The following is a 26,464-nucleotide window of genomic DNA, read 5'->3' as shown; positions in this document are numbered from 1 at the left end:
ATTGGACGTCCTATTGAGGGATATCGTGCCACATTCTGGCCAAATGACGTGTTAGACTGTCAAAATCCCGAGATAGTTGGAGATCCCTGCCCATAATGTTCCGAATCTTCTCAATTTGGAAGAGATCCGGCGAGGTAGGGTTTTGCAAGCATGAAGACAAGCAATAGAAACTCTCACAGTGTGTGGGAGGGCATTTTCTTGCTGAAATGTAAGCTCAGGATGACTTGCCAAGAAGGGCAATAAAACAGGGTGTAAAGTATTGTCGATGTGTTGCTGTGCCAACCAAACGGATCCTGCTACGAAAAGATATGCCACCCCAGAGCATTATTTCCTTGTTGTAGAGTCGTATGGTTGGGGACAACCAGGTTAAAACCAACTGCTGTTCGGGGCGTCTCCAGACATATTTTCGAAATGATATCTCACTGACTAGAGTAGAATTGTCATAAGAAATGATACTTGTTCCACATTGAGCCCCAATGACCAGCATTTGGCGAATCCGGACTGACGAAAGGTGTTTGTAATATATGAAAATTCGTGCCGGACTGGGATTCGAATCCGGATTTCTCGCTTATCAGGAGCAATAATTTTGGCTACCCGATCCCCCCTCCCCCCCCCCCTCCCCCCTCGAGGACCAACCCAAACTCCATATGTCACGAAGCTCCATAACCCCCGCACATTACGTGATTCCTGCGCAGGGGAAGGACAAGTATTATATAGTCATTTTAGCCCGTCGAGGCATGGATACATCACTGATGGTTACAATGTCTGTGTTTATACGGAATCTGTATCTTGACATGACAATGTATAAACACAGACATTGCAACCATCAATAATGTGTTTGCGCTTCGGCACAATGCTCCTCAATCGACTATCGCGAATTGTGAGGTGTTGTATCTGTGGTCATGAGAGCTTTGGATGAATACTAGCGTTAAGTTTGACCTGTAGTTATTTATGTCTTGTGGCGAAAGGAGGTGATAGTTAAGAGAAACGAAACGTTTGTGCGGTAATGATAGTATTATGCCATTTTCCCGATGTTCTTAGTGGATAATTATCATTGTATTGTTGTGTTATAAAATCAGCTGATATTTATTCGACGTGTAAGTGATGTTTTATGTTTGTCGACGTCCCGAATTTTTGTGGTTTGACGTGTGAAACTAATTCGTAGACAGAAATGGCGAAGGAAGAGATAGACGATCTCCTTCCTGACAAAGATGCTGCCAAAGGTTTTTACGCTAAATACGAACCAAAAGAAATTCTTGGAAAGTAAGCAGCTTATTAATTTATGTAGCGTTTATTGTTGTGACAGGAGAGCAACAGATCTTGAGATTAGTATCATAATGTGGAACCTAAGTCCTGTGATGTTTGTCTTATAGAGGCATCAGTTCTACAGTCAGAAGATGCATAGAAAAGGAAACTGGCATTGAATATGCGGCGAAAATAATCGACCTTAGCAGTGATTCGCATGATGGAGCAGATGGAAAAACGATGCTGGAAGCTACATTGGAAGAAATACACATTTTAAGAATGGTTTCTGGACATCCATATATCAGTATGACCAGACTTTGCCCTCTATGCATGCTAGAGATAAATAGGCAGTAGCAACTTGACGTTATAGCTTTACTCTTAAAGTGTACCAATGCGAAATGTGTTTTGCTTTAGTCTTCATTCCATTTTGCTGCAGCTCGCCACACCATTCCATCCAGTGCAAATCTCTTCATCTCTGCACAACTTCTGCTACTTAATCCATGTAAACCTTCTTACTATATTCCAGCCTTAGTCTCCCTCTGCAATTTTTACTCCTCATACTTCCCTCCATTAGCAAACTGTTCATTCCTTGATGCCCCAGAATACATCCTACACACCAGTCATCCAGTGCATGGGCAAAATACTTTCTGCCTTCCCTCATGCTTTTCAGAGTAGGAGTTCTGTGCCATCCCCACAATGTATAAGGAATTGCTATATCATTCAATATAACACAACAATGAATGCAGCACAGTGGCTTCTATTTCACTAATTTCAAGTTCCTTCATAAATATTAGCTTGCTGTGACTGGATTAAAAGAACTCGCTGACAAGAGTCTTGAGACTTTCCCCAGTTTTGAAAACTAGCAGGTCTCAGAGCCCAAGCAAAACTGTGTGTTTGTAAGTGATAATAAGTTTCTGTACAATGCTATTGGACTCGTAATTAAAAGTTCATTTAATGTCACTCAAGATACCAAATGTCAGGTCAACTGAACGTAGCGGTAGGCCTACTGTATGTTTGCTTCATCCCTTTTGACGTAATGATGATGTGACACATGACATCATACACGCACAAACAGGAAGAGAACAGAACACTAACAGTATTTCTTTGTTTGTTTGTTCTTTTTTGGAATATAGATTCTGGAGACAGACTGATCTCTAGTGGAGCCCCATGTATAGGTCAATACAATTTGGTTGTGAGTCAACAAAGTTAACAGATGCGAATACAAAATCTTAGTTGTTGTGATGTACTTGTCTGTATTGTAGATGGGGGCTTGAATTAGGGTAAGAGGTGACACTTAAGTTGTGAGTTCGGGATGTGGTATCAAAGGCTTCATTTAAGTGCTGCAATTGCTTGTGTACCTTTGTGTACAAGTTATGTGATGTTACTACTTGCATCACAATCCTCCTGACAATCTGATGGTGGCAGTAAGTCAAACACTGGTCATTGTGAATTATGTAGTAATGTGCAACCAAGATGGACATTTACGGATAAAGTGCGAAATTTGATTGAGGACTCATTTATAAACTTTTTCTTCCATTGATTAATCTGAGTAGCCACACAGTGAAAATGTTGACAAATATACTGTAGGCCTATGTCCTTTTAGTGTTCTCAACAAAATGTTTGTAATCAGGTAGTTTGTGCACTATGCCGATAAAGGGTGTCCTCTTCAGTTTGATATCTTTGAACGTAAGAATCCTTTCCTTTTTTGGTTCATTAGCTTGCACTCTTGCCACAGTAGACTTGCACCACTGCATTGTGACATGTAGTTTAGCCTATACTGGATTCCAGTTCCACATCGGTTGTTTTACTAGACTACTCACAAAGTCATCAATTATAGTAACAAAAAGACAACATATTTTTAATTTCAAAGGATATTTTTCCTTAAAAACTGATTTTAAGTTTCTCAGCCTCTCTTCAAGTGAAAACTGTCACATATGCAGATGATGATGGTGATAGAACATAAACGAAAAACATTATTTGTACTAACTTGAACTTTTCATTATACGCTGATAAGAATAAACATTATAATATTGAATGTCACCTACTAGGGACTTTATGGGCATGTGACATGGGAAGGCTAATTGTATATGAGCCAGAGCAGATACAAGGGAATCCGGAATCCTTGCAGGGGTCGACAGAAGCGTCCGATCCCACGCGTTTGCTTTGACCCGTGACGTACGGGTGTTGTCATGTGTGACGTCATGACGGCGCGGAATTTGGTTTGAGTGTGGCTGTCTCCAGTTCTGTTTTATCTTATTTTATTTACTTTTCTGATCTGTTCATTCTATCTCTTGAGGTTTTTTTTTTTAAATTTAAAAACACTTATTACTTATCTTAATTATCTGTTTCCTCAAATTTCTGTTTTAGTTTATTATATTTATCTTTCTGATCTGTTCGTTCTATCCCGTGAGATTTTTCTTTTTTTTTTAAGACAAAAAACACTAATCAGCTACTGAAGCATCTTTATCTTGTATGGGTTGCAGGGGTTACGACCCCTGGAGAGGTGGGTGGGTATTCATGCATGGCTGTCTTCACTTACACGTTGTAGCTACGCAAGGCGTCTAAATTTGTTTATATTTAGTTTGCCCCCCACCCAAAACACCCCATTTCCCGCACTTGTCCCGTTAGTGTCATTAGCCTTCTTGTGGAAAGTGTGTGTGTGTGTTTGTTTTTGTTTCCGCCATATTTGTGACGTCATGGGTCAAAGCAGACGGGTGGGATCGGACGCTTCCGTATTTCCCCTTGCAGAGCAGTACAAGCCATAGGTGAGAAAACCCACTGACTTAAGCAACATTGAGAAGATCCAGACTGCTGTGGCCCATGGCTTGGGAATGAGCGTCTTGGAAATTTGTGTGTGTGTGTGTGTGTGTTTTTCTACCTTAGAAGAAGGCCTTTTGACCAAAAGCCCAGGTGTATAGCAATTTTTTTGTTGCGCCTGTCTGCAACTCGTGTCCACCATATGGTGAGTAGCTATCTATCCTTTTCATAATATTGTCATTATTCCCTTCTGGATTTTCGATTGTATGAATTACATTTCTTGTTACCACGAGGCAGATGGTTATGTCCAGATATGCTGTCACCTAGGTAAATAGACCTTTGGTAGGAATGGGATGACTGCAGTTATATGAATATCACTGCAGACTGCCTGTATTCCTTCTTGCCTGCTTCCTTTGTGATGGTCGATTGGTTCCACATCACTCACTTTTACAGTATATGTATGCATATACACTGTAATAACGAAACTTTTCCAGCATCCAGAATGTGCTGTACAGCTGATTGTTGTTACAGAAAACTTCACACAAACATACTATGCTTATAGATATTGTACGTTTTTGTTTGCATGTGTTAAAAGTTGATGTATTGGCAAATACTTCAATCAGAACTGTCATTATCAGGTTCTACCTTCTTGTGTGGAGGTACTCTACATACTGATGATTGCACAGCTGATTTCTTTTTACAGGCTGATGCAAAGATAATAAAATATAGTATGCTGAGAGCCTATTGTTATCAGTCTTTATGCCAATACCCTAGTAACTTTTTTCTTTTTTTCCCCTCCCTCCAAATTAGTAAGTTATTACAGATATTTTAAAAAGTGTAGTCAATTCGTATCAGTGCTACACCGTGTGCTACTATTGGTTCCAAGCAGTAGCTAAGTAATGAGAACTGAATCATCAGTTAACCCTGCTGTTCTGTTCACTTTTACTTGACATATATACTGTTCGGGTCAATATGACCCGACATATCAAAATGCTTTAGAAACATAAATTTTGGTACAGTTTTAGCTATCGACATTGTTGTTCTATTCCAGTACCTTGTTAGTAATAATAATAATAATAATAATAATAATAATAATGGTAATAATAATAATAATAACAATGCATACAACTTTATTGAGGGATATTTTTCATTTAAATATGCACATAAATTTGAAACAACAGACAGTTTCCATTACAGGCATTCAACTTAGAAAGCACTACAGTTTTTCCATACTTCTATTCTTATTGTTGACAGTTTAGACGTAAGTATTGACATTTTCTAACAACAGACAGTTGTCATTACAGATATTCATCTTAGAGCACACTACAGTACAGAACACACTACAGTTTTTTTATTACATTCCAACATAGAAAGCACTACAACTTTAGAATCCTCTCTTCTTACTGATTGTAGTTTAGGCACAAGTATTCACATAAATTTGAAACAACAGAATTTTCAATACAATCATCTTATAAAATACTACAGTTCTTTTCTTACTGCTTGCACTGTGGACACAAGTAGGTTACATGTTTCTTGCAAATATGTTTACTACATTTTCCACACACCATGTTTGTTTTATTGTCATTACTTGATGGACAGAACTTACAGCGTGCACGTTTTGTAGATTTTCTTGTTGTTACCGATTCTGACACACCACCCACATCATTCGGGTTTTGGATGCTTGTGACCATTCTCAAAGAATCTTCTGTTCTTGGGAAATGCGTTCTTGATGCAATATGTTCTTTTATCAGTGACTTTCCAAGTTCCTCCAAGAATATTCTCCTTCTAGTCAATTTGCTTGCATTCCAATTAGGGTCAACCGAAATCCACAAAACGTATGCATTATAAGCAGAAACATCAAGAATATTGTAGAAAACTATCATTGGCCACCTATTACTTTTTCGTTTGCATGTATATGTACCTAATAACTGATCAAGCGTGTCTACAGCACCTTTGGTTGAATTATAGTCCAAAATCATTTTTGGCTTCTTATCAGCCCTGTCACTGATTTCCGCATCATGGTGGAGAGTGCTCATAAGTACAACATTCTTGTGTCTCTTAGGAATATAATTAACCACAGTAGTGTCATTTGTGAAGTAAAATGAAGAGCTGTGTACCTCCTTGTTGGTCATTTTGTGTGGAAGCTCCGGCTTATTTTTCCGTATAGTTCCCAACATAGTCAATTTCCTTTTCAGAAGCAGCTGCCCCAAATTGTACGACGTAAAAAAGTTGTCACACGTGATATTCTGACCACGTAACTCAGAAGTGAGATCAGATACCACCCTCATTCCCTGATTTCTTTCTGGTGCCGCTCCACTCACCTTTCCTGTATAAATTTGGGCTTTCAGTACGTATGAAGTTTTGCTGTCACACATGGTCCATATTTTGATCCCATATTTTGCCGGTTTACTTGGGATATACTGCTTGAATGGACAGCGACCTCTAAATGCTACTAACTGCTCGTCAACAGTAACATTTTCTCCTGGATTATACAGTTGAGGAAGGACCTCTACCCACTTCTCCCAAATACTACGAATTGCGGCAAGTTTGTCAGTACGTCGTCTTTCCTCTCTAGTAGATTTCTTGTCAAATCGCAGGACACGTGATATCTTACAGAATGTTTCATGAGACATGGTTGCTCGAAATATGTTTCGCCCAGTATCTTTATCCCACAAACTTTTTGTAGACTCCCCATGAGATCGATATACACCCGCTAGGAGTAAGAGTCCTAAGTATGCATGGAAAACAGAACCATCAATATCTGTCCACTGTTCACCATAAACTCGCTGCCCTTCAATATTTGTCATCTCTATTATTTCATTTTGAAGCGCTGTGTGAAATACTGCTTCAAATGAACATTTTACATCAGATATTCTGCTGACTGCATACCTGGTAACTCCTGGGGTACTCTTGATGATGTTCGAAGCTGGTAGGCGACCATGTTGTGCTGGTGGATGCAACTGCCATTCTATATTCCCATTTTTAGAAAGAAAAGTCTCTACACTATTTTGTATGGGCTGTGGACTGTCGTAACTGTCATCGGAACACTCGCTTTCAGATGCATTGCTGATGTGATCTTCAAACTCAGAAAGTGATCCTTCATCTGGTGAGGCATTTACTATTTCTTCCAACTCACGATCATTCAATGGTCTCATCGCCATGGTGTCACAAGTCAAACTGGGCAGAAACAAAGCATTCCAATTATTGAGAACTGCCAATTATTATTTCCTGGGGAAAGCAACAAACAAGCCCATTGTTGTGAACGCATGGAGCTTTAGGTGATTGTTGAGAGTAAGTTGGAATGATGCAGTCACTATTCCCACACAACACAACAAAAATAATTTTCGCCATTTCCAGATTTTAGAAATAAATACGAGTTACACTAAACATATTTGTGTCGGGTCATTATGACCCGAACATTACATATGCAACTATTACAGTTGAAGCCCAAACTTCTTAAACTTTTTTAAAACCTTTTAAAACACATGCTGCTCATCCATTTTCAGACAAAGTCACAAAGTTTCATAAATATATATTGGTATTTACATAATGTAAAATAACGTTCATATTCGTTTCGGGTCATATAGACCCGAACAGAACAGCAGGGTTAACATAATACATTACACTTCTTGTAATGAAACTTATTTTCCTTCATATTTTCAGTCTACATCAGATAGGTATATATTCACATAAGAAATATAGGATGAAAATTTTATAGTAGTACACATTACAGCTTGAATGTAGCTCTGCTTATTTCCTCATGAGCTCGTAAGTTCATTTGCACCCAACATGTACCTTTCAGTAGCATTGTGAAAACTGATTATAGCTCAGAGTTTATCTAGAGCACAAATGTCCCATATATATTGTAGATGTACAGGTCAGCTTGCTTATATTTTCCTATTACTCGAAAAGAAGTTCATTATATCCCATTTTCATTACAGGCATTGTAAATGCTAAGTGTGTAAAACCAAGTAGGCCTATATAAGGTTTTTCCTACACCAAAATACACACATGTAGAGCTGTATTTAAGTGCACTTCATTAATGTTAATGCAGGTGTGTATCGTAATGTAATAATCCACACAATACTCTATTATATATGAAATATGGCTCATACATTTTGTAAATGACTGTTACAAATGTAGATGTGCACTATAGATAGATAGTAATTTGCACATTCTGTAGATCACAATTTTGACCTCTTGCTATGATGTGGAATGAGTTTTACAAATAGTATACTTTCTCAGTGAAAAATATGACATTTCATTAGTGCACAATGGAAATTATTCTGTGGAATGGAAGTCGTTGTCAAGCAAATGTTATTTCTGTGTTGGAAGTTGATTTTATTGTCTATGAAATGCTTTATATCATGGGGTAGGCACTTGAATACTTCACTCTGTTTTGTGCCACATAAAGCTGTTATGTTTATCACTTAAGGTATTGAGGTATTGTATGAATTTATAAATGTTACTGTTTCCAGAATGAGATTTTCACTCTGCAATGGAGGGTGTGCTGATATGAAGCTTCCTGGCAGATTAAAACTGTGTGCTGGACCGAGACTGTATTCACTATTCTCCTCTTGTATAAACTATTTATCATCCATGTTTCACTTCCATACATGGCTATACTCCGTACAAATACTTCCAGAAGAGACTTCCTGACACTTAAATCTATACTAAATTTTAAGAAATATCTCTTTTCTTCATGCTTCCCAAATAGCAAAACTTGTCTACTAGTTCAAGTGTCTCATTTCGTAATCTAATTCCCTCAGCATCACCTGATTTAATTCGACTACATCCCATTATCCTCATTTTGCTTTTGTTGATGTTCATCTTATATCCTCCTTTCAAGGCACTGTCCATTCCGTTCAGCTGCTATTCCAGCTCCTTTGTTGTCTCTGACAGAATTACAATGTCGTTGGCAAACCTCAAAGTCTATTTCTTCTCCATGGATTTTAATTCCCACTCCAAATTTTTCTTTTGTTTCCTTTACTACTTGCTCAATATACCTAGTGAATAACATCGGTGATCGGCTACGACCCTGTCTCACTCCCTTTCGTGCCCCTCGACTCTTATAACTGCCATCTGGTTTCTGTACAAATTGTAAATAGCCTTTCACTCCCTGTATTTTACCCCTGCCGCCTTCAGAATTTGAAAGAGAGTATTCCAGTCAACACTGTCAAACGCTTTCTCTAAGTCCACAGATGCTGGAAATGTAGGTTTGCCTTTCCTTAATTTGTCTTCTAAAATAAGTCATAGGGTCAGTATTGCCTCGCATGTTCCAATTTCTAAGGAATCCAAACTGATCTTCCCCAAAGTCAGCTTCTACCAGTTTCTCCATTCGTCTGTAAAGAATTCGTGTTAGTATTTTGCAACTGTGACTTATTAAACTGATAGTTCGGTAATTTTCACACCTGTCAGCACCACCTTTCTTTGGAGTTGGAATTATTATATTCTTCTTGATTTTCGCCTGTCTTGTACATCTTGCTCACCAGGTGGAAGAGTTTTGTCATGGCTGGCTCTCCCAAGGCTATCAATAGTTCTAATGTAATGTTATCTACTCCTGGGGCTTTGTTTCAACTTAGGTCTTTCAGTGCTCTTTCAAATTCCTCATGCAGTATCATATCTCCCATTTCACCTTTATCTACGTCCTCTTCAATTTTCATCAAGTACATCACCCTTGTACGACCCTCTATATACCCCTTCCCCCTTTCTGCTTTCCCTTCTTTGCTTAGGACTGATCTTCCATCTGAGCTCTTTATATTCATACGTGGGGGTTCGCTTTTCTCCAAAGGTCTCTTTAAGTTTCTTGTAGGCAGTGTCTATCATAACCCTAGTGATATTTGCTTATACATCCTTACATTTGTCTTCTAGACATCCCTGCTTAACCGTTTTGCACCTACTGTCGATCTTATTTTTGAGATATTTGTATATTCCTTTCCACCTGCTTCATTTACTGCATTTTTTATATTTTCTCTTTTCACCAATTAAATTCAATATCTCTTCTGTTATCATTGGATTTCTACTCGCCCTCTTCTTGTTACATCCTTGATCCTCTGCTGCCGCCCCTCCCCCACTCGCCCCCTACAGGTCTGGTGGTTATAATAGGCCCGAGGTATTCCTGCTTGTTATAAGAGGTGACTAAAAGGAGTCTCATACATTTCAGCATACATTTATGTGATGGTCCCCTGTAGAGTTTGACGTCCATTTTTCAAAATTTTCCTAAAGTGAGCCAATTGGGGAAGGGCGCCTTACATGGTGCATAGTGTCCATCATGCGCTGAGACCTCTCGCATCCTTCGTCAACATGGATCTGCCCCTCCTCTCATTCTCCAGCTGCTGCGTGAGGTCACCCTCCTTGGATGTGTTTCTCTATCCTCTGTGCAGTAATACTTTCTGTGCTGTCGGCGATAATGGACTTCTTAGCTCATTTACTCCTGATATCCAGCACGGTAACCAGTACATTGTGGTGGGGCTGCCGTGTACCCTGTTGGTTGTAGCCCCCTGACGACACAGGGATCGCTCTGCTGATGCCTGCGCTGTTAACTCCCCACGTATGCCAAGGAGTAGATTGCTGTAACCCTGGGCCATTGGGACTCCCGGCAATGGCCATTCTGCCGGGTGGCCTTTGCTGCGGCTGGGTGGCGCCCTTGGGGAGTGGGTTACATCAGGGCGAATGACACACTATGAACTGTAGTACGTCATCTCTTGCTGGTGGTCAAACACCAGCAGTCTCTAAGTGGTCAAGGTCTAACTTCAGTGCTAAGGAAGGCAGTGAAGCTTATTCACACAAGTACCTTGTATGTACAAGAGTTGATGGGGAACCTTTCTTGTCAATGAAACCTCAGTTTTTTGTGGAGCATTTAGAAGACAAGCTTGGGGAGGTGGAGGGCTTGTCCAAAATGCGGCAAGGGTTGGTCTTGGTCAAAACAGCATCCTCTGCCCAGTCACAGGCACTACTCACCTGTGACAAGCTGCTGGATGTTTCTGTTTCCATCACACCCTATAAGAGCTTATATATGGTCCAGGGTATCATATTTCACAGGAATCTTCTTTTGCAGTCTGACAACGAGCTGTGCGCCAATTTAGAGCGGCGGTGTGTCCGTTTGGCCCGCGTGTCCACCAGGGTCAGAGGGATAATCAGGTTGCCACTGGTGCCTTCATCTTGGCCTTCGGGGGTGACACATTACCCGAGAAGGTCAAGGTGATTGTGTACCGGTGTGACATAAATCCATATATCCCTCCCGTGATGCAGTGCTTTAAGTGCTGGAAGTTTTGCTGTATGTCTTCCTGCTGTACTTCCAGCATCACCTGTCGGGATTGTGGATGTCCTTCACATCCCAATATTCCCAGTGCCCCACCTCTCATCTGTGTCAACTGTGGAGAGCACCATTCGCCTTGCTTGCCAGACTGCAGGATTCTCCAGAAAGAAAGAAAAATAATGGAATACAAGACCCTGGACTGACTGACCTACACTGAGGCTAAGAGAAAATATGAGAGACTACATCCTGTGCATATGACGTCAACCTACACTGCTATGACAGCGGTTCTACCATCTTTCGTTCTGCCGCGTACAATTGGCTCTCAGAGCCCCTTTGATGATGGAGGGCACTTCCCTCCCAGTTGCTCCTGCACAACCTACTTCAGGAGCAACACCCCAAACCATCAGGGACACCAGCTGGAGAAGTGTAAGTCTTCTTTTGCTCCTCTTGGGTCCCAGGTTCCTACCAGTGGCAAAGCTGACACCTGCCAGTGGCTGAAGCAACCACAGGCAGCTGGTTGTAGGGCTTTACAGTCCTCCTCAGTCCCTGAGACTGAATTAGTCAAGCCTTCCTAGCTGGAAAAACCTAAGAAGCAGTGACAGAAACCTAAATAGAAAAAGACCCTAAGTACCAAGGAACTGCGGTGGCACATCACCACTACCTATAAGCTCTGTGTCCGAGGATGATGTGGAGATTCTGGCGTCCACTGAGGACCAAGATCTCACTGGGCCCTCAGACACAATGTATGTCAATCGCACAGGTACTCATCTGGTGGCAGCCGGTGACCCTGAGGCGTAGACTGGCTCATTGAGTGTTTCATGCCTTCCCAGTCTCATAATCACGTAATCTGTGGTAACCGTTAAGCTTTTCATCTGCTTTCTGCATTGCCCTCCAAAAAACCTGATTCCCAGCAATGCGGACCCCTGCCCTCCGTGGCTATAAGGGATATTACAGGAACCATAGCGACTATAATAGTGTCAGATGGAGTTTGCATCTACGTCCTGAACTCAGTATGTAGTGAACCTGTGCCCCTTCAAACCCCTCTTGAAGCTGTGGCTGTCAGGATACATATGACGAGGAAATAACTGTCTGTAATGTATATCTTCCTCCAGATGGTGCAGTACCCCTGAACGTATTGGCTGTACTGATTTATCAACTCCCTAAACCTTTCCTACTTTTGGGAGATTTTAATGTGCATAACCCCTTGTGGGGTTGCGCCATGCTTGCTGGCCAAGGTAGGGAGTTCGAAAATGTACTGTCACAATTCGACCTCTGCCTCTTAAATACAGGTGGCCCCACACATTTCAAAGTGGCACATATTCAGCCATTGATCTCTCGGTTTGCAGTCGTGGCCTTCTCCTATCTATCCACTGGAGAGCACATGACGACCTGTGTGGTAGTGACCATTTCCCCATGTACCTGTCACTTCCGCGGCATCATGCCTCCAGATGCCTACCCATTTGGGCTTTAAACAAAGCAGACTGGGAAGCCTTCACCTCTGCTGTCACTGCTGAATCTCCCCCACATGGTGCTATCGATGTTGTTGTTAAGCAGGTCAGTACAACAATCATTTCTGCGGCGGAAAACGCAATCCCTCGTTCTTTTGGGTGCCCCCGGCCAAAGACAGTCCCTTGGTGGTCGCCGGAAGTTGTGAGCTCTACAGCGACGTATGCAGCACCCTCTCCTAGAGCAACTAATAGCCTTTAACCGGCTCTGTGCCCACGTTCGCCAGCGTATAAAACGACTGAAACAAGAGTGTTGGGAGAGGTACGTGTCGACCGTTGGGTGCCATACGTCACGTTCCCAAGTGTGGAGAAAGATCAGACATCTTTTTGGGTACCAGACCCCAACAGGTGTCCTTGGCATTAACATAAATGGCATGTTATCTACTGAGGCAAATGCAGTTGCCGAGCACTGTGCTCGAGTCTCTGCGTCAGAGAACTACCCCCCAGCCTTTCGCACTCTCGAGCGGCGGATGGAAAGCAGAGTCCTCTCGTTCACTACCCACCACAGTGAACCCTATAACGCCCCATTTACAGAGTGGGAACTCCTCAGCGCCCTTGCACATTGCCCCGACACAGCTCCTGGGCCGGATAGGACCCACAGTCAGATGATTAAACATCTTTCATCTGACAACAAGCGACATCTCCTCATCATCTTCAACCTGATCTGGTGCGATGGTGTCTTTCCATCACAATGGCAGGAGAGCACATCATTCCGGTGCTCAAACCTGGTCAAAACCTGCTTGATGTGGGTAGCTACTGGCCCATCAGCCTCACCAACTTTCTTTGTAAGCTGCTGGTACGTGTGATGATTTGGCGGTTGGGTAGGGTCCTGGAGTCATGTGGCCTACTGGCTTGTTGTCAGGGTGGCTTCCGCAAGGGTTGCTCTACCACTGATAATCTTGCGTCCCTCGAGTCTGTCATCCGAGCAACCTTTTACAGACGTCAACATCTGGTTGTTGTCGTTTTTGACTTAAGTAAAGCATACAATTCGACCTGGTGACATCATATCCTTGCCATATTGTATGAGTGGGGTCTCCAGGGCCCGCTTCCAATTGTATCCAAAATTTCCTGTCGCTCCATACTTTCCATGTCCCAGTTGGTGCCTCCCATAGTTCCCTCCCATATTCAGAAGAATGGCATTCTGCAGGGCTCTGTATTGAGTATGTCTCTGTTTTTAGTGGCTATTTACGGTCTAGTAGCAGCTGTAGGCCATCGATCTCACCTTCTCTGTATGCAGATGACTTCTGCATTTCGTACTGCTCCTCCAGTACTGGTGTTGCTGAGCAGCACCTACAGGGAGCCATTCACAAGGCACAGTCATGGGCTCTATCCCAAGGCTTCCAGTTTTCAGCTGCAAAGTCGTGTGTCATGCATTTCTGTCAGAGTCGCACCGTTCATCTAGAACCAAAACTTTACGTTAATGACGATCCACTCACTGTAGTGGAGATGTATCAATTCTTAGGACTGGTTTTAGATGCCCGGTTGACTTCGCTACCTCACCTTCATCAGCCTAAGCGGAAGAGCTGGCAGCACCTCAGTGTCCTCTGCTGCCTGAGCAGCACCAACTGGGGTGCAGATCGCTCTACACTGCTGCAGCTGTACAGAGCCCTTGTTCAATACTGCCTTGACTATGGGAGTATGATTTACAGTTCAGCGGCGCCCTCAGTGTTGCGTTTACTCGACCCAGTGCACCACTGTGGCGTTCACCTAGTGCCGCAAGCTTTTGGAATGAGTCCAATGGAAGTCGGAGTCCCTCCATTGAAGGTTAGACATGCACAACTGTTCAGTTACGTTGCACATGTTCATAGTTCTCCTTCCCGTTACCATCTCTCCTCACAGCCCATTCACATACACTTCTGTGGTGTACACCTAGGCTGCAGAGTCTTCTGGACCTTTTGCACGGCCCTAAGGACTCCATTAACCCTGCGGCTCTCCGCTATCACTTCCTCTCGATTCTCGACTTGTACCGGGGCCATGAAGTGGTTTACACCGATGGCTGATGGTCATGTAGGCTTTGCTGCGTATGTTCATGGAGGACATATTGAACAGCACTCCTTGCCAGATGGCTGTAGTGTTTTCACTGCAAGGCTACCGGCCATATCTCGTGCTCTTGAGCACATCTGCCCATGCCCTGGCGAGTTGTTTCTCCTGTGTGCTGACTCCTTGAATAGTCTTCGAGCTATTGACCAGTGCTACCCTTGCCATCCTTAGGTAGCATCCATCCAGGAGTCCATCTATGCCCTGGAACGGTCCCGTCATTCAGTGGTGTTTGCGTGGACCCCAGGACACGTTGGAATCCCAGGCAATGAACTTGCCAACAGGCTGGCCAAACAGGCTATGCGAAAACTGCTTCTGGAGATGGGCGTCTCCTAAACTGACGTGCGTTCTGTCTTAAGCCGCAGCGTTTTTCGGCTTTGGGAGACTGAATGGCGTAACAGTATGCGCAACAAATTGTGTGTCATTAAGGAGACTACGACTGTGTGGAAGTCTTCCAAGCAGTCCTCTCACAGGGAATCAGTTGTCCTCTGCTGTCTCCACATTGGCCATATATGGCTAACGCATGGTTACCTCCTCCATCGCAAGGACCCACCTCGGTGTCACTGTGGTTCACAAATGACGGTTGTCCACCTCTTGCTGCACTGCCCACTTCTAGCCACTCTGAGGCGGACTTTTAACTATCCCAGCACCCTACCTTCGGTGTTGGGAGACAATGCCTCAACAGTAGCTTTAATTATACGTCTTATTCGTGAGGGTGGGTTTTATCATTTGATCTAAGTTTTGTCCCTCCGTGTCCTCCACCCTAGTCCTTTTAGTGTTGCAGTTTTAATGTGTTTTGCAGAGTGGCTGGCTTCTCCATTTTATTCTCATGGTCAGCCAGCCATGGTAATCTGCCCTCTTGTTTTGATATCTTCTACATGTTTCTTGCGTGTCTCTGTAGTTTTCTTGTCTGATTTTGTCCATTTTAGTGTTTGTTGCCCTTCTGTCATTCTTGTGGTGTTCTCCTTTCTTTGAGCTGTGTTTTGTATGTCACGATTATTTTACTCCCACCCTTGTGGAATTATTTTAATCAAAATGAGGGTCCAGTGACCTAGCAGTTTGGTCCCTCCACCCCCTCTTTTAAACCAACCAACCAACCTCTGTTGCCTTCACTATTTCATCTCTCAAAGCTACTCATTCCTCTTCTGCTGTATATCTTTCCCCTTTTCTTGTCAGTTGTTCCCTAATGCTCTCTCTGAAACTCTCTACAGCCTCTGGTTATTTCATTTTAGCCAATTGTAATTTCCTTAAATTCCCACCTTTTTGCAATTTCTTCAGTTTTAATCTATAATTCATAACCAATAAATTGTGTTCAGAGTCCAGATCTGCCCCCTCAAAATGTCTTACAATTTAAAACCTGGTTCGTAAATATCTGTCTTACCATTATATAATCTACCTGAAACCGTCCAGTGCCTCCAGGCCTCTTCCATATACACAGCCTTCTTTCATTATTCTTAAATCAAGTTGACTGCGATTAAGTTCTGCGCTGTGCAAAATTCTACCAGGCAGCTTCCTCTTTCACTCCTTACACGCAGTCCATATTCACCTACTTCTTTTCTTTTTCCTACTATCGGATTCCAGTCCCCCATGAATATTAAATTTTCAACTCCCTTAACTATCTTAATAATTTCTTTTGTCACATCATACATTTCTTCAATCTCTTCATCTGCAGAGCTAGTTGTCATATAAACTTGTACTACTGTTATAGGCATGGGCTTCATGTCTATCTTGGCTACTATAATGCGTTCACTATGCTTTTTGTAGTTGTTTATCCACATTCGTATTTTTTTTATTCATTATTAACTTACTCCTGCATTATCCTTCTTTGATTTTATTCTCACCTGATCAGAAGTCTTGTTCCTCATGCCACCGAACTTCACTAATTCCCACTACATTTAACTTTAACCTATCCATTTCTCTTTTTAATTTTTCTAACTACCTGCCCAATTAAGCGATCTGACATTCCATGCTCTGATTTATAGAACTCCAGTTTTGTTTCTGCTGATAATGACATCCTCCTGAGTAGTCCCCACCAGTAGATCCGAATGGGGGACTATTTTACCCAAGAGGATGCCATCATCATTTAAACATACAGTAAAGCTGCATGTCCTCGGAAGAAATTATGACTGCAGTTCCCCTTGCTTTAAGGCGTTCACAGTACTAGCACAGCAAGGCCGTTTTGGTTATTTATTGATTTATTCATTTATTTACACATCAAGTTCCGTAGGACCAAATTGAGGAGCAAATCTCCAAGGTCATGGAACGTGTCAGTACAAGAAATTACAACATAAAAGTAATAACAAATAAAAATAAAATGTTTATGAACCCGAAAAAATCAGTCCATAACTTTAAGTAAATGCCATCAACAATACAACAAGAATAAGCTTAATTTTCAAGGAACTTCTCGTCAAAATAGAAGGAGCTCAATTTTCAAGGAACTCTTCAACAGAATAGAAGGAGTGACGCATGACTAAACTCTTCAGTTTTGATTTGAAAGCGCGTGGATTACAGCTGTGATTTTTTAGAGTGGTAGCTTATTGGAAATGGATGCAGCAGCATACTGTACACCTTTTTGCACAAGAGGTAAGGAAGTCCGATCCAAATGCAGGTTTGATTTCTGCCGAGTATTAACTGAGTGAAAGCTTCTTATTCTTGGGAATAAGCTAATATTGTTAACAAGAAATGACAGTAAGGAATATATATATATATATATATATATATATATATATATATATATATATATATATATATATATATATATATATATACCTAAAAACAAAGATGATGTGACTTACCAAATGAAAGTGCTGGCAGGTCGACAGACAAACAAACAAACACAAACATACACACAAAATTCAAGCTTTCGCAACAAACTGTTGCCTCATCAGGAAAGAGGGAAGGAGAGGGAAAGACGAAAGAATGTGGGTTTTAAGGGAGAGGGTAAGGAGTCATTCCAGTCCCGGGAGCGGAAAGACTTACCTTAGGGGGAAAAAAGGACGGGTATACACTCGCGCGCACACACACACATATCCATCCACACATATACAGACACAAGCAGACATATTTAAAGACAAAGAGTTTGGGCAGAGATGTCAGTCGAGGCAGAAGTGCAGAGGCAAAGATGTTGATGAATGACAGGTGAGGTATGAGTGGTGGAAATTTGAAATTAGCAGAGATTGAGGCCTGGTGGATAACGGGAAGAGAGGATATATTGAAGAGCAAGTTCCCATCTCCGGAGTTCGGATAGGTTGGTGTTAGTAGGAAGTATCCAGATAGCCCGGATATCTGGATACTTCCTACTAACACCAACCTATCCGAACTCCGGAGATGGGAACTTGCTCTTCAATATATCCTCTCTTCCCGTTATCCACCAGGCCTCAATCTCCGCTAATTTCAAATTTCCGCCACTCATACCTCACCTGTCATTCATCAACATCTTTGCCTCTGCACTTCTGCCTCGACTGACATCTCTGCCCAACCTCTTTGTCTTTAAATATGTCTGCTTGTGTCTGCATATGTGTGGATGGATATGTGTGTGTGTGCGAGTGTATACCCGTCCTTTTTTCCCCCTAAGGTAAGTCTTTCCGCTCCCGGGACTGGAATGACTCCTTACCCTCTCCCTTAAAACCCACATCCTTTCATCTTTCCCTCTCCTTCCCTCTTTCCTGATGAGGCAACAGTTTGTTGCGAAAGCTTGAATTTTGTGTGTATGTTTGTGTTCGTTTGTTTGTCTGTCTGTCGACCTGCCAGCACTTTCATTTGGTAAGTCACATCATCTTTGTTTTTAGGTATATTTTTCCTCCGTGGAATGTTTCCTTCTATTATATATATATATATATATATAATAGAGGGAAACATTCCACGTGGGAAAATATATTTAAAAAGAAAGATGATGAGACTTACCCAACAAAAGCGCTGGCAGGTCGATAGACACACAAATAAACACAAACATACACACAAAACTCTAGCTTTCGCAACCAATGGTTGCCTCGTCAGGAAAGAGGGAAGGAGAAGGAAAGACAAAAGGATTGGGTTTTAAGGGAGAGGGTAAGGAGTCATTCCAATCCCGGGAGCGGAAAGACTTACCTTAGGGGGAAAAAAGGACAGGTTTACACTCGCACACACACACATATCTATCCACACATACACAGACACAAGCAGACATTTGTAAAGGCAAAGAGTTTGGGCAGAGATGTCAGTCGGGACGGAAATGCAGAGGCAAAGATGATGTTGAAAGACAGGTGAGGTATGAGCGGCGGCAGATTGAAATTAGCGGAGATTGAGGCCTGGCGGATAGCGAGAAGAGAGGATATGCTGAAGGGCAAGTTCCCATCTCCGGAGTTCTGACAGGTTGGTGTTAGTGGGAAGTATCCAGATAACCCGGACGGTGTAACACTGTGCCAAGATGTGCTGGCCGTGCACCAAGGCATGTTTAGCCACAGGGTGATCCTCATTACCAACAAACACTGTCTGCCTGTGTCCATTCATGCGAATGGACAGTTTGTTGCTGGTCATTCCCACATAGAACGCTTCACAGTGTAGGCAGGTCAGTTGGTAAATCACGTGGGTGCTTTCACATGTGGCTCTGCCTTTGATCGTGTACACCTTCCGGGTTACAGGACTGTAACCCGGAAGGTGTACACGATCAAAGGCAGAGCCACATGTGAAAGCACCCACGTGATTTACCAACTGACCTGCCTACACTGTGAAGCGTTCTATGTGGGAATGACCAGCAACAAACTGTCCATTCGCATGAATGGACACAGGCAGACAGTGTTTGTTGGTAATGAGGATCACCCTGTGGCTAAACATGCCTTGGTGCACGGCCAGCACATCTTGGCACAGTGTTACACCGTCCGGGTTATCTGGATACTTCCCACTAACACCAACCTGTCAGAACTCCGGAGATGGGAACTTGCCCTTCAGCATATCCTCTCTTCTCGCTATCCGCCAGGCCTCAATCTCCGCTAATTTCAATCTGCCGCCGCTCATACCTCACCTGTCTTTCAACATCATCTTTGCCTCTGCATTTCCGTCCCGACTGACATCTCTGCCCAAACTCTTTGCCTTTACAAATGTCTGCTTGTGTCTGTGTATGTGTGGATAGATATGTGTGTGTGTGCGAGTGTAAACCTGTCCTTTTTTCCCCCTAAGGTAAGTCTTTCCGCTCCCGGGATTGGAATGACTCCTTACCCTCTCCCTTAAAACCCAATCCTTTTGTCTTTCCTTCTCCTTCCCTCTTTCCTGACGAGGCAACCATTGGTTGCGAAAGCTAGAGTTTTGTGTGTATGTTTGTGTTTATTTGTGTGTCTATCGACCTGCCAGCGCTTTTGTTGGGTAAGTCTCATCATCTTTCTTTTTAAATATATATATATATATATATATATATATATATGGTTATAATAGAAGGAAACATTCCATGATGGAAAAATATACCTAAAAACAAAGATGATGTGACTTACCAAATGAAAGTGCTGGCAGGTCGACATCCTTTCGTCTTTCCCTCTCCTTCCCTCTTTCCTGATGAGGCAACAGTTTGTTGCGAAAGCTTGAATTTTGTGTGTACCATTGTGTGTCTGTCGACCTGCCAGCACTTTCATTTGGTAAGTCACATCATCTTTGTTTTTAGGTATATATATATATATATATATATATATATATATAAAAAGAAAGATGATGAGACTTACCAAACAAAAGCGCTGGCAGGTCGATAGACACACAAACATACACACAAAATTCTAGCTTTTGCAACCAACGACTGCTTCGTCAGGAAAGAGGGAAGGAGAGGGAAAGACGAAAGGATGTGGGTTTTAAGGGAGAGGGTAAGGAGTCATTCCAATCCCGGGAGCAGAAAGACTTACCTTAGGGGGAAAAAAGGACGGGTATACACTCGCGCGCACACACACACATATCCATCCGCATATACACAGATACAAGACATTTTATGTCTGCTTGTGTCTGTGTATATGCGGATGGATATGTGTGTGTGTGCGAGTGTATACCCGTCCTTTTTTCCCCCTAAGGTAAGTCTTTCCACTCCCAGGATTGGAATAACTCCTTACCCTCTCCCTTAAAACCCACATCCTTTCGTCTTTCCCTCTCCTTCCCTCTTTCCTGACGAAGCAGCTGTTGGTTGCGAAAGCTAGAATTTTCAGGAAAGAGGGAAAGACGAAAGGATATGGATTGTAAGGGAGAGGGTAAGGAGTCATTCCAATCCCAGGAGCAGAAAGACTTACCTTAGGGGGAAAAGAGGACAGGTATACAATCACGCACACACACACACACACACACACACACACACACACACACACACACACACACACATCCATCCACACATATACAGACACAAGCAGACATCAAAGAGAATGGGGTCCCACTGGGCTCTATATTGAGTGTCTCTCTCTTTCTAGTAGCTATCAATGGTCTAGCAGTAGCTGTGGGGTCCTCAATATGACCTTCCTCGCATACTAATGACTTTTGCCTCTACTGTTGCTCCTTTAATGTGGGTGTTGCTTGAAGTCGACTGCAAGGCACCTTAAGAAAAACTGCAGGCATAGGCCCTCACCCAAGGCGTTTGGTTTTCGGCCACCAAGACTCACGTCATGCACTCTGTCGACATCATACCACCCACAAGTTGAACTTTACCTCGACGACCAGCTATTCAATGTGACAGCGTCTTACTGCTTTTTAGGATTTGTCTTAGAGTCTCGGTTCACATGGATTCACCATCTTCACCAGCATAAGTGAAAGTACTGGTTGCACCTTAATAGACTTTGATGCCTCAGTAACACCAGCTGCGGCACAGATCACTCTACCCTTCTGCATCTTTGTAAAGCCCTGATACAACCCTGTCTCAGTTATTGGAGTCTAGCATATGGCTCGGCATTGCCCTCAGCACTGCGGATACTGGATCTGATAACAGCACTGCAGTGTCCGACTCATAACAGGAACCTTTCGAAGTAGCCCTGTGAGCAGCTTACTCGTGGAGGCTGGGGTCCCTCCACTGCGGATCAGGTGCCAATAACAGCTTGTCAGCTCCCGTAAGCAACCAAACTACCATCTATGGACATTATGGAAACAGAGACATTCATCTAGTTGCTCTCCAAAGCACTAAAAGAGTGAACAACTGACTTCAAGTCATTACTGCTCAGAAATAAAGCATCTTGATGTAGCAATCAGGAAAGCCATGCTCGAAGATTCTTTGAGCACTGACTGTTAGGGAAATCACAGTTTTGCACATAATTTCTATGGCCAGTGACCGGAATGTGTTAATAATGTAACACAAAATTGACTCTTAACACTCCTGAACTAGTGCGGTAAGATAGATGTCCCATATGTGTTCTCTCTGTTGTTACACAGGATACCTGAATATGATCAGAAGATTGAAATCAGTAGTCCACAAATAAATTTTTTATCAGCAGCTCTTGGTGTTGAAATATGGCCTCTGTCACTTGCATTTACACAAATTAATTTAGGATCCAATTAAAGAAAAACAGAGAACTTACTCTCGAGAAGGCATATTGGTGCAGGTCATTAAACAACCAATAAAGGTGGCACAGTTAACACTCTGGGGCTCGGTTTGGATAATGATGGGTTAAATTTCGCACCTGCTCGTTTTCCTTGGTTTCATAAAGTTGCTTAAGGCTAAAGTTGAGATGGTTGTTTTAAATACTGCAGCACTTCAGTAAAATGTCTGTAGTTTATTGGTGTAAATTGGAAAAAGCTAACCTGATACTATTATTTGGACAGAGGCAGAGAAATATTGATATCTTCTGTACATGTTTACTTTTGTTATTCATGATAAAGTCTCAAAAATTGTCATCAGTTATTTTATTCATTACTGTTTGAAATCCATTGTTTTGGTATGAAAGTGATTATCTGTATTCATCCACAGTTGAGCTGCATGATGTTTTTGAATCCAGCACCTTCATTTTTTTGGTGTTCGAACTGTGTAAGAATGGTGAACTATTCGATTACCTTACTTCAGTGGTGGCACTCTCGGAGAAGAAGACAAGGTATGTATAAGTATTTTTAATCTTAATTATCCTTGATAAATAATTCTCTTTTAGTGCTGGCATATTCGTGTGATGTATCATATCCTATTAGAAGAAAAGTAAACCTATTCCACTCATATCATCTTTACATTAACTGATACAAAAACAATAATCTGTAGAGCAAAAACATAAAATAATCATGCCAAAAGTGAGACACTGTGCAAGTGAAGTGTGATGGAAAAAGTCTTCAAAGCAAAGAAATTTCCTTTATTTTTACAGAGTGTCACGAGAGAAATTCTTCTCCAAACCTATTAACATTGAGCATCACATTGTGAAAACTTATTCTGCATTTGAGACCAACTCTTGGACAGTCATGTGACACATTTCTTTGGTCTTCATTGAATGGTTAAAGAACAGATGGCTAGGTTAAGTCTCTTACTACTAGCCCTGCACGACTACTAAATAAAATTTGTAACATTGCTTGTGATCTGTAGGTGCTTATTAGTCTGGTAGGTGTTGGTCTCATTGGCATTAACACCACCAGAGAAATGACAGTGGTAACAACCTGCACTTGTCCAAATCAGCAATAGACCTATACCGGAAATGAATTTTTTCACATAATGCAAAGTGCAGTGCATTGCTTGTATATGGTACCGATATGTTTGCCTTTCTCCAGCAGTGCTCTACCAGTTGTGCCTTGTGAACATGTCTCACAAAACAACTTAGAATTTCAACTTTTCAGCTAACCATTAACACCTCTCCTTCCCACAGTGAACCCACTCGTCAACCTATTGTAGCATTCAGACCCTGCCTTTCTGAACTTTCCCATCAGCCTCATTAGTCTCCAACAAAACCAAGAACCTAAATGAACCCAAAACACTCTTGTCAACTTATCGACCAGAAACCTCTATCTGCAGAAGTTTGAGTCACATTCACCTTCAATCCTAAATCATTCTGGGCGAGTGAAAGATCTACACACCTTCTCCTGATCATTTCAGTGGAAAAATGTGTTTACTACCAACCCCTCCGACCAAAGCCAATTTAATCTCAACAGTGAACCTTGCCTCTCCCATCTCATATCATCCCCTGGTTACCTTCCAGTAATTCCATACTTCCAACTCGGCCTTGCCATCCTTCCCCAGATCTCAAGAATACTAACCTCTTATCGCAAGAAAGAACAGCCATCCACAACCTCAAGACAGACATTGATTTAATCATCCCCTCTGCAGACAATGATTCCACCACTGTTGTGATGAATTGCAGATATTGCCTGACAGAAGGTATCCACCAATTGTCTGACTGCTTACAAGCGTTGCCACAGTAATTCCATCACAAAAGTCCAGCATAACCTCCAGTACTTACTCAAATCCTTATGCTTATTCCAGGATATTTCACTCAAATATATCTTCTTCCTCATCCCAGTGAGGCCCCACATGCTCACTTTTGACATTTTTCTCCAAAACCATAAACCCAACAATCTTGGACACCCCATTGTAGTTGGTTAGTGTGGTCCAACTGAAACGATCTCCTTTCTTGGTAACCTACTTTCCAACCAATTGCCCATAGCCTAGCCTGTCATATTAAAGATACAAATCATTTCCTTCACCAATCCTCGACCATTCCGACCTCATTACTTCACGGATCTGTACTCGTCACTGTTGATGCTACCTCTCTATACACCAATATTTCCCATGCCCATGGCCTTCTTGCTATCAAACATTACTGCTTCCAGCATCCTTCAGGCTCCAAATGTATCACCTCATTCCTTATACATATAATTTATAGCATACTCATAATTACTACTTCTTCGAGGGGAAGATATACAAACAAATCTGTGACATAGCAGTGGGCATGGCAGCCCGCTGCATCAGTCTAGCCTCCCAAAATCCCAAATCCCTTGCCTAGTTGAGGTTCATTGATGATGTCTTAACCCAAGAACAAGACAACCTATCCTCATTCCTCCACGGCCTCAACACCTTCTCTCCCATAGCTTCACCTTTTGACCTCATTTTGTCAGATGGCGACATAATTAACAATCAGCAGTACCTTATTTTGACAACCATCATCATTTCCATACAAAAAAAAAAATCACTCCCATAAAGTCTGGCCACCTATAGATAGTGCTTCTGCATTGAGAATTCCCTTGCCCAGTATTCAGTAAGATTTCAAGAAGCCTTCACAACAGATACTATCACCCAAATACAGTCCACAGACAGATTTTCCACACCATACTCTCACCCTCCCCTAATCCTGCTACCACCACCACCACCATCACCACAAACCAGCTGCAAAAGAGCACTCCCTGCATCACTCCCGGACTGAAACAACTGATCTGTATCCCTCACTGGGACTTCAGCTATCAATCATTGTCCCTGGAAATGAAGAACATCCTACCCACAATCCTTCCCATTCCTCTTAATTGGGTATTCCACCACCAATCAGATCCACACAGTATCTGGATTCATTCCTGTGTCACTCCTTCTCCCAACCCCTTACTACATGTGACACATCTCTGTGGAAGACTGAGATGCAAGACCTGTCTGATTCACCCTCCTAGCACATCCTCCTCCAGTCTCGTCAGGGCTTATCCTACCCCATCAGAGGCAGGACCACCTGCGGAAAGCAATCGTGTCATACCAGCTCTGCTGCAAGTGTTGCACAGTATTTTATGTGGGCATGACCATGAACCTGCTACCCTCTCAACCAAATAGCCGGACTGTGGCAGAGAGCAAGGTTGACCACCCGGCAGTGGAACATGCTGCTGAGCGCAGTGTGCTGGAGTACAATAGGTGTGTCACAACCCATACCATCAGGATCCTTCCCCGAGCACTATAGATGGGAGTTGCCCTTGCAGCACATTCTCCATTCCCGCAATCCTCCTGGCCTCAGTCTCTTCTAATCATCTGCCCACACCCATCTCGACCATGCCACAGTAACCTAAATTGGCTCATCCTACACCCACACACTCTTCCCCACCCACTGTCTCCCCTCATACTGGTCTGTCAGTGCCTTGTAGTCCACCCCTCCGTGGTACAGTCATCATGTACTTGCTGCCTGTGTGTGTGTGTGTGTGTGTGTGTGTGTGTGTGTGTGTGTGTGTGTGTTTTGCATTCCTATTCTGTGTGTCAGCTGCCTCTCGCTTCCTCATTCCTATGTCACACACTTACTTTCTTCCTCTGAGCTGCCAGTCATCCTTCCACAGCTCTTCCTCCTTTTCCCTGTGTAGCCCCCTTCACCCACTCCACCCGACACAACCCCTAATCCTAGTCTGCAATTTGTGTCATGTCTATCTCACTCATCAACAGTTATTTTGCTGCATAAATAGCCAACCTCATCTGCTATTTTTGGTGTGTCAGTTCCTTCTTTAATTTTCTCAGCATCGTGGAATTTTATTGTATTCCATTGCCTTTGCTTTGCTTTTGTTGATTTTCAGCTTATAACCTCTTTGCAAAACACACTCCATTTTGTTCACCTGCTCTTCCAATTCTTAGACAGAATTATGATATCAGAAAACCTCAAAGTTTTTATTTCTTCTACCTAAACTTTCATTCCCTTTCCAAATTTTTCCTTGTTTCCTTTACTGCTTGCTCTAGGTACAGATTGAATAACAACAAGAATACACTACAAACCTGTCTTTTTCTCTTCTCAACTAGTGCTTCCATTTTATG

General features: G+C 42.4%; 1 protein-coding gene across 4 annotated transcripts in view; it reads left to right on the top strand.

The window, feature by feature from the left end:
* Positions 1-890: 890 nt before the first annotated feature.
* Positions 891-26,464, top strand: part of LOC126100127 (phosphorylase b kinase gamma catalytic chain, skeletal muscle/heart isoform) — a 138,487-nt gene continuing 112,913 nt past the window's right edge. The window contains exons 1-4 of one of the 4 annotated variants that reach the window (XM_049910661.1): positions 891-1,003; positions 1,166-1,263; positions 1,374-1,549; positions 22,697-22,817. In XM_049910661.1, the coding sequence (XP_049766618.1) occupies positions 1,172-1,263; positions 1,374-1,549; positions 22,697-22,817 (389 nt within the window). In that variant the 5' untranslated portion in view covers positions 891-1,003; positions 1,166-1,171. Of the gene's footprint in view, positions 1,264-1,373; positions 1,550-22,696; positions 22,818-26,464 lie in introns of all 4 variants that reach the window. The other 3 variants (XM_049910660.1, XM_049910659.1, XM_049910662.1) reach the window with 3 other exon arrangements.

This window comes from Schistocerca cancellata, chromosome 9 (genome assembly GCF_023864275.1).
Source record: "Schistocerca cancellata isolate TAMUIC-IGC-003103 chromosome 9, iqSchCanc2.1, whole genome shotgun sequence".
Classification (NCBI taxonomy): domain Eukaryota; kingdom Metazoa; phylum Arthropoda; class Insecta; order Orthoptera; family Acrididae; genus Schistocerca; species Schistocerca cancellata.
This window is presented reverse-complemented; position numbering and strand designations above follow the sequence as displayed.